This window comes from Equus przewalskii, chromosome 8 (genome assembly GCF_037783145.1).
Source record: "Equus przewalskii isolate Varuska chromosome 8, EquPr2, whole genome shotgun sequence".
Lineage (NCBI taxonomy): Eukaryota > Metazoa > Chordata > Mammalia > Perissodactyla > Equidae > Equus > Equus przewalskii.
The window spans coordinates 1,179,225-1,194,140 of NC_091838.1; the positions used below are offsets into that span (position 1 = coordinate 1,179,225).

A 14,916-nucleotide genomic window follows, 5' to 3' on the forward strand; every position below is an offset into this window, starting at 1 on the left:
CTTTCTGCTCTAACCCCACACAACCATCTTCCCCAGAGTCACAGCACAATGCTCCACAGCTCCAGTCAGACCCTTCTAATGCTACCTTTATTTTCACTTCATTTCCTCCTCATTTTAGCCCTTCATTTCTCTGCTTGTTTTCTTATATATTCTGTTTTGTTGATTAGGCATTGGATGCCCCATCAAACTGCTATCTGTCCATTTCATATCACTTTTGTGTGCAGTTGCTTCTAGAACTGCCATTCTTTCCTCATGGCTACCACCCCACCCTCATGGCGCACCCATCGCCACCCTGTGTCTCTTAAACTTCTCCTCGTCTTCAAATCTCATTTCCCCTTGTCCCAAGAAGACGTGTCCTCTCCTGCCCACCATCCCTCTAAGCCTGATGGGCGCATGGGTTGTTTTGTACTTTCCTTTGGTATGATGTGTGTTAACTTCCTTTTAACACCCTTAATGTTCTTCTAAGAAAGCCCAATGAACACCATCCTTCCTCATCCTCAGAAGCCTCTGAAATTCCTCTGAATTTATGAATCTTCCAACCAAGTGAAAGCTACATACCACCTCTTTTATGCAAAAATATTACTGTCTTAAACTTCTATATTTTCACAAAGTGTCACATCTTATATATCAATTTTATTTCCTCTTCCGTCGTTAGACTCCTTGTTGCTCAGAATAATTTTCAAAAATTCTTGGACCACATCAGTAGCTGTTCAGGGTTCCGTTATTGCTGAATGATTAGGAAACTTACCTTTATATTTATTTTTGGAGAAGTTTCTCTTTTTTTTTTCAACAGTAATCAAATAGTGCTTACTCATATTTGTTTCACTTGATAGTGAAACCCAAATTTTTCCTCTTGATAGACGTGAGCCAGTAGCACAGGTGTGTGTGTTCCTTTTGCTAATGATGGAGATGGTCTGACTTCCCTCAGGACTGCCTTCAAACTTCATCACTCTTTCACTGCACGTCAAGTTGTCTGTTGAAGACTGAGTTTAAGGAAGGGCACTTACCTTTTGAACTCCCCGTTTAAGTAAATAAACCTCAGCAACAGGGTGGCAACGGAAGGAATGTTTCCAAGCGCGCATTAGCATAGAGCAATTAGGCGATGGTAATGAGGGTTAGTCTCTCCTGTTATGGCAACACCTGCTGCTGAACTCTGAAGCAAAGTCTCTCAGGAATCTTTCAGGGCTTTTTTGCCTGGTAATTTCTTGGGAAATCTCTGCCCCATCTACCCTTATCTCTTAGGAACAAATGTCTAATTCCGCATAGGCCTTTAACACCTAATTTGTTGACAAGTAACTTTGTGTCCCTTTGAAAGAAAAAAAAAAGTTTCCCTGTGGCACATTCCCCCCGGGCATCCCCTCCCCCCTGCCCTCCCGCCCTGCACATTCTTTCAGCCGGTGAGTTTTCTCTTGGGTGGTTCAATGAGGTCTGGGGGAAAAGAACATGACTGATTGAAGAGGAAGCCCAAAAAAATAACACTCCGTAGCTCTGGCTCATCCTTTGCTTCTTCCTGTGTCGTGTCATGACAAAGCTGCCTTTCCCACCCTCCACAGTGTGACCGTGATGTGGCATGTTGGCCAGTGTTTCACTGCAGGACCCAATGGGAATAAACACAAGGGTCACCTGAAGGGCAAGAAGACTCTGGGGAACAGGAGGCATAGTTTCGAGTCACTATCCCTGCAGGTGGTGAAGCCTGAATTGAGTCTTAAAAAAAAAAAAAAAGGAGAAAGCAAAGAATGATAATGGTGCTCATGGGAAAGAGAATAGCATGTAGAAACAGGCTAGCAAATGGACAATTTCCATGCAGTGTCTAAGTTCCTTGGTAGATGTGGGGTGCTGTAGGGGCAGGAAAGAGGGCGTGCGGAAGACTTTCTGTGGGGGCACGTAAGCTGAATATCGACCAACCAGACCCCCTACATCCGGGCCAAGGAAGAGATTTGCTGATGTGTCTTTCTTTCCCCATCTCTATTTTTCTCTCTGTCTTTAACGCTTATTCAACACACAGTGCTGGGCATTGTTCCAGGGCTGAGGGTGCAGTGTTCGAATAAGGCAGACGAGGTGTGAGCTCTGATGAGAGAAAGGTGAGCGGATAAACAGGAGGATTTCAGAGAACAATAGGTATTATGGAGAAAATAAAACATGATGAGTCGATAGAAAAAGACTGAGGGGACAACTTTAGATTGGGTAGTTAAAAACTAAATTGAAAACACTGCCCTATGTACCCTGAGTAAAAATAGCCCTATACTTTATTCGGCAGGAACATAGTTTTTATTGTAAATGAGACGTCTTTGTTCAGGTCGAAAATAAAGGGATGGTAATTCTTGATAGGTGTGCTGAGGACACCGCTGTTTTCCAGCTCGTTATGGTCACTAAATGGTGGTTCCCATTCTGTACAGGCAGCAGTAATAGCATTGCACACAGCCTTTCCGCACGAGTTGTTTGCATCCACTCCCTTCCAGATTGAATGCACACCCTTGAAGAGGTCATATTTTTGGAATCCGGAACTGCTAGTGCAGTGGGAGAGATGAAACCTTTTATACTTTTTCAACACTTAATTATCTGATGTGTGAATTGGAATTTAAATCACCCTGCCAGTATTCATGATCTTCAGATCCCAAATGAGGGGAAAGAAAGCAAACCGTCCAGGTGCTGTGTGGCGCCATCTATCTAGAGCTGAGGCTCTTTTCCGTAAAGGCAATGTGTCAATGAAGCATTATTTAGTAAATTGTTCTTTTCTGCATTGCAACTATCACAAAGTGTTCCTGAGCAAGAGTAGATGCAAGAAGAACAGGAAAAAAGATATAAGGACCTGGAAAGAAAACAATGTCAACACACACACATCCATCTTTGACTTGCTCCCCAGATCATTCTGTTCTGGGGCTTAACCACACTCTTGGTGTAGCCACATTTGTTTACCATTTATTAGTCATGTGTATGAATGGAATGAAAACACAAATACTTATGTTCTATGTTATGCATGAATAATTATGAATTTTTAAGTTTAAAAATTAGTATTCTTTATGTCAGGAGTTAATAAATACTAATTAACCAGAAAGTGATCCATATCTGGCATATCATGTAACCCTTTGGTGTCCAGATTTTTCAATATAAGTTACTCTAAAAACAAAGGATTTTTTTTAGCGTTCGGAAACTATAAAAGTTTTCACTTAAATTTACTCCAAATAGTAAACAAAATATTCTGAAAATGCCAATTCTCCTTTCCTTTGAAACATAAAGATACATTTTATTTATTAAGATAATTTACATTTCTAAATCCAAATATTAATTCTGACAGATTCTTCCTTGAAAATAGTTGAAGACGTTAAGGGAGATTCTGGAATCATTTGTTACTATGACACTTTCTTCCCCTATTATAGTAAGTCTGTGTTTTGAGCATTTTTCAAAAATGCAGACACTATCGAAAGTGATTGACCTATTGACATGCATTGCTGCCTTATTTCTCCCAGAATCACATCTGGTTAATCTTTGGTTGATGAGCCCTGTATCGCATCTGCACAATCATTGCAGACGTTCGTGACTGTCTCGGTGAGAAAGTATGTTTTAATAGACGCTTTGAAAAGGTTTTCTTCTAAGGTTTATATACCAAAAGCCAGTCTGTGTCAGCTCTTGTGATAAGATAATTAAAGCTTCCCAGAATGGCATTATCTTTGCCAGATACATCTATTAAGGATCCCTTGGTAGTTTTTTCTCCAAGTTATAATTTTACTTTTTCTTTTCCAATGTTGAAAAAGAAATGTAGCTAATTAAATATAGATGTTGCTACTCTCTTTCTTTAAATACTAAAATACCTTTTACAATTCTCTGTATAGACAGTAAATCTGAAAACAATAGTTTAGTGTGAAATCAAATTAATGAATTTATAATACATTTTATGGTTTACAATGTTTGGTTTTATATTTCCAATCATATGTTACTGTTGAATGGAGCGTATATTACACTTAGTTAAATGGTACGGAATATAGTTTTGTTTGCTTTTTAAAGCACAAAGATATTAGTTGCAGCATTATTTATAGTAATTATTTAAGTAAATATAGTAATATTTAAATGGCTAAAATAGAGGCTTAATAATCTTACATCTGCTAGCCAGAAAAGTATTTAGCCATCACAAATCTCTACAAAGATAATATAATAATATTTTGTCATAAGGGGTTGCTATGTATTTTCCAGTGTTTTTAATGACTATGTGTTTTAAAGTTTTTTTAATGAAAAATTTTAAAAATAGAGAAACTCGAGAATGAACACATGCACATGTAACATCTAGATTTAACAGCTGTTAGCATTCGCCTATATTTTCTTTAGACGTGTGTGTGTACAAATGCAACATACCTGCCCAAGTGTTCAGTGACACATTTGGAAGAAAGTTGCGGATGTCAGGAAACCCCTCCAATTACAGGATCCAGTGGCTGTGGAAGCGTTGCATTCGGCTGTTCTGTCTGCTTAGATCTTTTAACTGACTGTTCTTCCTAGCTTTTTTTCCCTATGACTGTTTTTTTTTCTTGCTTAGTCCAGGCCAGTTGTCTTATAGATCATCCCACCTTCTAGGGTGTCTTTAATTAAGTGTCATTTAACTTCTTCCTTTCTTCCTAAAAACTGAAAGAAGTCTAAAGGCTCAGTCACATTGTACTTTAAACGTGTTTGCTTTCTACGTGTCGGAGCCTCGTGGATGGTCTGTGACCCCAGATGCCTAGCTGTTCTGTGTTGCATCCTCTTAGGGGACATATAATATCAGTTTGCCACAGCGACTGATGCAAAGATTGATCAATTGGTGAATGTGGCAGTTGCCATTTCTCTTTCTCTGCATTGTGAAGGTGCACTTTCAATGTTAAAATTAGCGTAAATATACAACGGAGGGTGCATGTGAAATTTTATTAAGGTCGGTGGATAGTATCAATCTCAGTTTCCTAGTTTTGATATTTCACCATAGTTATGCAAGAGTTATTGCTGGGGAAACTTGGGGCAAAGTATAAAGAATCTCTGTGTTATTTCTGACAGCTGCAATGTGAATCTATAGTTACTTCAATATAAAAAGTTTTTAAAAAATAGCAGGTAACTTATTGGCTGGATTCAGTAATATATGTTACTAAAAATGAATGAATTTAGCCTAATAATTGCCATTCCTCATTATCAATTTTTATTCCAATACATTCAGTAATTACATATGTGATTGGGAGATAATAGGGTCTAGCATATGATATTATTAAACATTGCTTAAATGTTAAATTTTATAAGAAATTCTGATCATTTGCTTTTACTCTGTGCTTTTGAAGTGTGTGCCAGGCAATGTGTAGTCCGATGGTGAACGTGGTAGGCATTTAAGAGCAGTTGTACCAAAGCAATTTTTTCCTCTCCATAACTCCAACCATGGCCAGCAGCTGTCTTGGCCTCGTCCTTTCTCTTCTATTCCTCTTGCCCCTTCAAAAAAGCAGTGGCCTGGGATGGGGAACATTGGGCATCTGTCGTAGGCTCAGAGCTCCCTCCTGGCTCCCACTTCCTGCACAGGTGTACATGGTTACCCATGCACAGCTGCCTCACAAGCTCCAGTCACCTGTGGACCAGGTGAGTCTTGCTACCAAGGCTGGGCCCAGGGCGGAGAGCATCCAGCTCCGTGTCTCGGATACAGGCCTACCCTAGAGCAGAAGGCCACAGTTGCTTCCTCTGCCTTTTAAGTATTCAAGAAAATTGCCTTTTCCCTATTATTGTGTGTCTGATTTTATTTTCATAAGAACCAAATTAATTTTAAACGCCAGATTTCCCACTCTCCATACCACATCGTAAGTCCTCAAAAACAATACATGACTACTTGTAAACAAATATGTATTACAGACGTAAATATTTTTCTAATTTTTTCAATAGCTAGTGAGTTCCCTTGATTAGAATTTCATTTTAATAAATAGTTTGATACCCATGTTAAGCAGTTACCTTAGTTTGAACAATCTCAGATGCATATGCATATGTGTGTTGTTCATCCCATGTGGTTTGATGGAAAAAGCAGAGATTTGTCCATTCAGTATGTTTAGGGCTCCTACAACATGCTGGACACGGTTCTCCAAGCTGATAATTCGGCAAAAACTCTGTGCCCACCCCTATGGGGCATGGACCACAGTGAAGCAAGGGGGGAAAATTTAAGTCACAGAAACAATAGCGTAATAACAGATTGTGTAACTGCTACAAAGGGAATTGACAGACGACTATGAAAGAGTGTCAGAGTCCCCTAATTTCAGTGCGAGGGCAGGTAAGGCCTTTGTGTGGAAAGGCTATTTCGGCTGAGAACTAACAGGTGGTTCACAGTTAATCAGATGAAGAACACGAGGAAGAGAAACAGCATTCAAAGGAGAGCAAACCGCATGGGAGAAGTCTTGAGGAAGAAAAGAGCTCGACTCTAACAAGAAATGGAAAGGAAGCTGAGGGTCCTGGAGCGCCATGAACGCGAGAGAGGCCACAAGGGGCCGCAAGGGGCTGGAGGCGGGGCCGGAGTTTGAATTCCATTTTAGACGCCGTAGGAGGCAGGTGGGTGGGTTTGAGTTGGCACTGCAGTCATCTCGGGGAGGAGCACTCCAGCTCAGAGTAGGATGTGACAGAGACGATGGCGGGAAGTCAAGAGATCCAAGATGCTATTTCAGAAGTGGCAGGACCAGAGGAAGCCCAAGGCGGCAAGCCGGAGAGGCTGAGGAACAACGGGTGCTTCTGGAAATGTTTGGTTTACACCCGTGAGATGTTCATAGATTACATCAAGTTGTTGGTTAAAGAAACAAATCTATATTTCAGAAGAGAAGTAAGAGTAGATGAGTTCTACTGATTAGTATTTAAAAAGAGGCCTGAAAATAGCATCCTCTACTGATAGTAGATCAATACTGTCTTCATCTTCACGCTCAGACAGCAGGAGGACACTTTTTCTGTGTCATTCTCAGCAAACAGTATGTCTGTTATAAGCCAGAATTTTAAAGGGAATAGAGAAAAAGCACGCTGAATTTCTCATGCATGTTGCTGCTTCCTGGTGTCTGCTGTGTGGTGCTCTGGGAGCGTGTTATCTTTGTGAACAAAATGTTCTGTCTGGTCCCCATGCTACGTGGAAAGAAAACTCTATGTGTAAGCCCAAGAACGCCTGTAGCTGAAGTGAAATATCGGTATTAAAGAGGGAATTCCTGTTTGGTAATTCTGAAGCACTGCTTTCTTCCCTAAGTTGACTTGGCACGTATGAGGCTGCTGTTACTCTCCGGGCATCCTACCCCCTCCCACCCCCACCAGAAGGGCTGTAGCCAAGAGGAGGCCAGAGGCGAGACACAAACCACGATGTGGGGCTCTGTAGAGCTTACTCCTCTTTCTTTCCCTTTATATCAAAGATCAAAGCAAAGCCTACGTTGTTTGGAAGGTGATGGTTTTTCCCTCCATGGTTCAAAGACTGTTATGTATCATAGCTTTCTAGAAGGAGGAACGTGTGCTGAGCGTCCGCCTGTTCGGGTAGAACTTTTGTGTTCTTGTGGCTCCTGTAGGCCTCCTGGCTTCTAAAAACATCCCTTACTTTTACTTTGCCCTTTCCTTCTTGACTTTTGTTTTCTTTCAAGAAGTATCTACTGAGCTTCTCCTATGTGCAAGGCATCACGGAGCCATCGGCAAACAACAGACAGACCTCTTGGCTCCTGGAGCTCATACTCCCGTGGAGGGGGGAGTGAACAACAAATTCATAAAACAGGTGTTGTGTAAACAGGTCAATGGAATGAACAGGCCAGTGCCATGGAGGATAAGACAGCGGGGGTGGATGGTGAAAGCAGGTGGGTGGGGTGGGGTGAGGGGCTTTGGTTTTAGCTGGGGTGGTCAGAGGTGTCACTTCAAAGGAAAAGTTGCACAGATTCCGAAATATCATTTGAAATATCCCCTCTCTGTGAATTAGTCGCAAGCCCCATTTCTGAAATGGCCACCTGTGGCGACCATGGTGTGCGTTTACGTCCTTGGTGACAGAACACTTGCTAAATTATTTGTACCCTTGCATTCTGCTAAACCCGGAAGTTGTGCACAGATTGAATAAAGTCACAGCCTGAATATCTGCAATTTTTAGATGACTCTGCCAAGGCTGCTATCCGCGAGAAATAGCCGTGAGTTCACCCGTGATTCCACAATTCCTTCTGAATTTTTGCATATTGACTATGCTTATCTTGAGGCAGAGCTTTCATTTCTTGCTTTATCAGTGCCGAGTTCACGTTGCGTTCCTGTCGTCAGACGCAGCAGGTCTGTCCCAGAGAGCCGCTGGCCCTGTCTCAGTGGGTGGGGAGATGTACCTGTGTGAAGTGCTTTTCTGAGAAAAGTTAGAATCTGCAGGATTTTTCACATGATTTCTTCTATTTTTCAGCTTCATTGTTCCGTAAATATTCATAGTCAGGTATTTCTTTATCAGAATTCACTAGGTATTTAGTCATTTATATTTATTATTTCAGGCTATATATTACAGCAATTTAAGGATATTCTGTGTGGAGATTGGCATGATTTTAACAACCAGTTACAAGCCTCTGTTTAGCTAGACAAAAATGCCGTTTTTCTTTTAAATTATCAGAATATCACCTGCTCACATACTATTAACAGTAAACCGTCAATCTTCATGTCCATATCTAGTTTCCTAGATCAATCTTTTCATGAAATAACTTTGTATTTTAAAATCGGTTTAATCTATCTCCAGCATGGGAATCAAAACATTTGTTAATTCAGACTGCCTGGTACTCAAAATTATCAACAGAAGGGTGATAACATAAGATATTGCTGGGAAAGAGGCGCAGGCCTAGAACCACAGTTTGGCTGAAATCTGAAGAGGAAATAAGGAACAAGACAAAAGTGTAAATAGAACTATAAACAAGAAAAGTAGGATAAGTAATTTCAATATAATTTTAATAATTACAACCAACATGTTTAATGCTACTGTGTGCCAGATCCTCAGGACATCCTTTATATTTAATAAAGTAATCATACTATCGTCAATTGTTAGTTTGTAATAACTCCGTGACTACTGTCTTGACTATGGAGACATAGTGGTTAAGGGACAGAGCGAGAATAAGATGTGAGTTCAGAGTCATTAAGTAAACTGCTTCCTCCTTTATTTATAAATAACTGAGGTTAGTAGAGAAGACAGCCCCTGATAACTGGAACAAAGTACAACTTTTCAAAGGTTCCTAAGAAAGTTGTAATATCTGGGTTGATTTAGATGGGAAAAAAGGCTCATTTTTATCATAGCATCTGAAATCCAAGAATCCTCAGTAGATTGTGTGTATGTGTGCGTGTGGTTCTGTGTGGGCTTGAATGAGTATCTGAAAATCTGACAAATCCTAGGAAATCTAGTAAAGCAAGCCTATTCTTAGCCAAAAGCTTGGGAAAGCCCTATAATAAATCACTTATTAATATCTAAGTTGGGAGAGGACAGCAGAGAAGAATTGAAGCAGAAATATTTTTGTGATATGCACTTATCTAAATAGTACAAATATATAACTTCCAAGTGAAACATTGTTTGTAAATATTGAAGTTTGAGATAGAGTGAAATAGTAAATTTTAATTTATTAGAAACTAATTTTTGAAATATACCCAGTTTTTCTAATATTAAAACACTTTGAATAGTCTCTAAATTATTCTGAAATTTTCAATAGAAATCGATTTAATGTCATCAGATACCTTTTTTGGAAGTTCTTTTGTCATTAATAAAAATTTATGGTGAAGCATATTATGTGTAGGCTAATTATTAATTCAACATCATTTATAAATACCTGCTATGGGGCAAGACATGCATTATTCAGTAGAGACAAGAGTAGACACTTTTAGTATAAAATGACCTGTGCTATGATTTAGCAAACTACGGCATATTCTGAGAGCATATAGAGGAGGCAATTGACCCAAGTTGGAATCCGCTCTGATTTTTTTTCAAGATAACTTTGTTCATTTAGGGTAACCGTATAATTTATCCTCCAAGCCAGGACACATTTGAGGGTGAAAGAGCACTGTACTTCTAATTGTGTGGGACAATAGGTGTAACGTCAGCATACCGGGAGGTCTGGCCTCCCTATTTCATCTGCAGCATTTTAGGTGTAGAGATCATGCAAACGTCTGTAAATGCTAAGATGCATACATGTCCATATACTGCTCTCGTGTTCAGGAAAGCTGACTTAATCCACAGATCCGGAAGGACTTGTCTGTACTACCTCTGTTTTTCTGTCTAGAAAACCCTGGGGATAATGTAAAATGCTAAGATTAAGTATTTTTACATTATCTTTTTAATCACGCTGTATGGATTAGAGATTGCCTAGTTCATTACAAAAACTATTGTGATCATTTGGTCAAGTTGTTTAGCGGTTCCTTGGGCCGTTTGGATGTGGGACGGCGATAATGACACTAGCTCAGGTTTCAGAGCGTTGGACCGTGGTGCAGGGCTTGCGGCGGAAGCCTGCGTGTTTGCTGAGTGACACTTTCTCTTGTTTGCAGGACCAGTGGTTTTGGCGCGTGAGAAACAACCGAGTGATGGACGGCTACCCCATGCAAATTACTTACTTCTGGCGGGGCTTGCCACCTAGTATCGACGCGGTTTACGAAAACAGTGATGGAAATTTTGTCTTCTTTAAAGGTAAGGAGTGTTCCCCGTGTCTTGTTCTGTTGCGTTTTGGTCATTTTGGGCCCTGCAGCATATATACAGATGAACAAGTAAAACCTGTTGAGTGAGGTTAATTTCCATTCATGAAATGGACCGCATATGTTGACTACAAATATAAATAAAGTAAAACTCAAAGATAATTTTTAATTCTCTCATTTGTGTTTTCTCATATGGTACTCTCATGTATAAGTCAAATTTAGAATACATTGCGATCTCTTAGAATTTTTAGATTTGGCTTTTAAGCACCAAAAAAAGTAAAATAAATGGAATTAATTAATTAATCAATTAAAAGCTATTTTTCCATGAACTAAGGGTTTTGGTGGGTTTTTTTTTAAAGAGTATTCAGAGTTGCTTCCCTTTTTATGCAATGAAATCTATTTCACTTCTCTCTTAAACTGTTCTTGATTTAGTCAGTTTATGTTAAATAGTTTCCAGGAAACTAAGAAATTGCTCATAAAGGCAAGGAAAACTTATGAGTAGAAAAAATTTACCCAGTTAATTTCACCCAATGAAATTTGTTAAGTTGGTTGTTTATGTGAGTGACAAATTCTAATAGCACGAATACTCACTGCCCACATGTACAAGTGCAGCCACCTGGCAAAGGGAACTTCTTCAAGGGCCTCTGCTCCATCCTAAGACTCGCTGATGTTCAAAACAATAAATCTTAAATGTGTGGGGGAAACACAGGGAGAAGAGACATGGGGTTTGAGGACTGAGGGAATTGTGAGAGTGTATCTGAGCCTTCGCTGAAGAGAGCTAGAGTGCAGAAGGAATACGACTGAATCTGTTACCCAGGAGCCTAAGGGATGAAAATAAGCTTAAACAGGGATAGAGGTTGAGGGAAGAAAACAGGATCTTAACCAAAAAAAGCAGTTATTCTCGGGCTCAAACTAGCACAATTCATAGTAACAGTGAGAGTAATGAAAACACAGAGTTTGGGAAACACTTGCGACATTTTAAGTGAAGTCCAAACTACCCACATAAAAGGACAGTATAGACCTGGGATTGATTTTATCTTCACAGATTGTTCCTTCAGAAAAGAGGGGCTATAGTGTGTCAGTTTTAAGAACACGATGGTTCTCCAGTCATGCTGAGAGCTTTGAACACTTACTAGCAAATGAACTGAGCAAGGCATTCCATTCTCTTTGTCTCAGTTTCTCCATCTGGAAAATAGGGTTAGTGTTATTCCTTGTCTCAGGATTATGTGAGGACTAAGTTAACTACTACATGTGAATTGCATGGAACAGGGAAGCCCTCAGTAAATGCCAGCTGTTGCTGCCGCTGGTATTAATACTGTCCTCCCGCTGTCTATTATAACCATATAAATTAAGTGGACATGTATTGTGCCACTGTGGACAAAGAAAGGGCACATCTGAAGGATCTGAATCCTAGGGGCATGCTATTTGGAAGGAAGTGACACTCCCTTACACTCTTCTTTGGCCCCATGAATAGTGGCAACAGAAAAAAGGGAAGGAAATGCCTGCATATGGTACCCTTAGCTCACAGGCTGTCCCAGGGCCCTGTGGCATCAGGCTCAGTAGTGCTGTGTGACAAAGTTGCCTGAGGAGACACAGCGCAGTCCAGACCAGAGTTCCACAGCTCTTGCTGCCTCAGGGCCTCCCTTCCATTCACTTGGCCTCTGCTCACTCCCTCCATGTCTGGCCCCTTTTCATCTTTCAAGGGCCAGCATAAAAGGACGTGCTCCGAGCGCCACCCGCTTTAAGGCAGAGCCTTCCGACCTGCACACAGCACTTGTGGAGGTTTGAAATGACCTGCAGCATCCGAATGTAAATTTCGTGAGCGATGGCTCTCGTTTCTATTTTTTTGCACAACACTGTGGTTTTAGTGCTTAGAACAGTGCTGCGTGCATGGTTGGTGCTCAACAAACATTTCAGTAAAAGGCTGAAACCAACTGTGTTTAATAAAAGCTATACAGGTAAATACAGGTTGGCTCAAGATGGCGTTTCTTAGTTTTTGATGCTAACAACAGAAACAGCTTTGTCTCTGGCCACATATTTATTCAACTTCTAGAATGCCATGCTATCAAGAGTCTCTTCTGATGTACTGCCCATGTCAGGAAATGTCTCATCTTAGAACCTTGTCCCTCCGTGGACCCTGCTGTGGTCCTTCCTTCCTCCTTGTGACTCTTCCTACCAAACCTCTTAATCTCAAATTCGTGTACCGGATGCCCAATAAGCCGATCACTGAGACATCAGTGCTTGGAGATGGAGAAAGGCATCTTGAATAAATTTTGCCAATTTATTCAAATTCTGCAAAACAAGGAGGAGGGAGAATGGGTTCTCTCAAATCCACCTTAACAAGAGAAGAAAGCAGGGGGTTTTATAGAGCTAGGGGTTTGGCAGGAAGAGTTTCAGAGAAACAAAGGGGAATCCATCCATGTTTCTTCCCCTCCTGATAAGCCCTTGGGCAACCAGACTTCTGGGCATCAGTGGCACCTGGGGGCTGGTTCTCTGGTGATCGTAACTTCCTTGAAGGCAATCTCTTTTCTTCTGCAAAACAAGCTCATAGATCCTTGGGACTCTTGAGTCACCCCTCAGGTTAAACAAGAAAACAGCAAATTAACGAGATTAACTTCTTTTCATCTGTGTGTGTCTTGGGAAGAAGCTGAAGGGAGAGCATGTCCTTATTGAGTATTTACAGTAACCCTCAGGTGCCTGGTTTCACTCTCCACACTACCTTTGGATAAACCTTCTCCAAACCCAGCTATGAACATGCACCTCCCCTTTTCCAAACATCATTGCTTATCTAGACAGAGCCAGAAGCTCTGGATGCTCCCAGTAAGACCAGCCCCTTCCCAAGTGTGCACCTCACCACTGGCTGGAGAGTTAAGAGCCCAAGAACCTTGGGCATTGGGTGACCCAACACCTCCTTCACTGCCCTCACCACGGCCGTCACAAGCAAAATGACTGTCTCAGCTTGCCACCATCTCTTTACGGCCTTTCTCACCTCGAAAAGTCCGGGTAATCAGATCATTCCTCATCCTGCGTCTGTCAGGCCATTTTGCTCTATGGACCATGAGACAATCTATGTCTTGTCTCCAGCAGTCCAGTCCCCCTTCCCTGCTTTGATTTTCTACATACCATCTGGCAAACTTCATATTTCACTTATTTATTGTTCATCTGTGTCCTTCCCACTAGACTGTCAGCCCCATCAGGGCAAGGTCTTCCCTCCTTTATTTTTTTTTGCCATTGTATCCACAATATCTTATACCAGAGGTGGACAGACCATTTCAGTAATGACCAAATAGCAAATATTTTAGGCTTTGGAGCCCATATCATCTCTATTGCATACCCTGTTTTATTTAACCTTTAAAAATGTACATCAAGGGCTGTACAAAAATAGGCCCATTGGTCGCAGTTTGCTGACTTCTATTTTAAACAATGCCTAGAATATAGTAAACACTAAACCAAGATTTATTGGGTGAATGAAGAATAAAGTTGAAATCCTGATCTCTATTCACAGCCGATACACGTTGGTCTCAGCCTAAACCAGCCCTGCTGGACCATTGTTACTAATGGATTTGAACCTCACTCTTCTTCGGGGTGCTCTTTCCTTTGGCTTTCTTTGCCTTCATTTCTTCCTCCTTGTCTTTCCCCTCTTTCTCTTTACAGAGATCTTCCTTTATGTTTTTCTCTTCTTCTAATCTATATTATATAATATACTTGCACTTAACTTGCTTTATCTTTTATTCCCCTTACTTAACTAAAGTCCATGTTGGGATATAAACTTATTTAACTGTATTATTCGTAAACATACTATTGTTATCCTTGCTTTCATCTTGCATAAGAATTTGAAGATGTGTGTTCGAATGTAAGTGTAAATGTGTTTGAAGTATAAATATTGTCTTAGTAAATGAAAAGTAAGCATAACGTGTTATATCTAAATGAGCTTTTATAAATATCTTAAGAAGAATGGGAATTCACTGGATACAATTAAAAATTCATATTTTGGTGTAATTTATATAATTTTTTGAACTTTGGGCAAAATAATATAGGTGCATGTACGTCATATGCAGCAGGAGTTGACAGTACATAAATTATCAAAACATGGAAACATGTACAGCTTGTCCTCTATAAATGTGATCAATTCTATATTCTTAAAGAATTTTATTACTTTTTGGTGTGTAAAAGTATAGTGTATCAAAAAATATTGAGTGGCATCTGCTTCCAGCCAAGATGTAATAACAGGGATTAGATTTATCCTCCCACCTAAAGCCACCAAAAATTGGACAAAGTATATAAAACAATGATTCTCAT

The 14,916-nt window shown here is 40.3% G+C and overlaps 1 protein-coding gene across 1 annotated transcript in view; it reads left to right on the forward strand.

Annotated features, from left to right (window-relative positions):
* The window catches only part of MMP16 (matrix metallopeptidase 16), a 284,119-nt gene that overhangs the window by 228,935 nt on the left and 40,268 nt on the right, over positions 1–14,916 (forward strand). Inside the window, exon 7 of the mRNA XM_070630346.1 lies at positions 10,474–10,612. Coding sequence (XP_070486447.1) covers positions 10,474–10,612 — 139 coding nt within the window. The remainder of the gene's footprint in view (positions 1–10,473; positions 10,613–14,916) is intronic.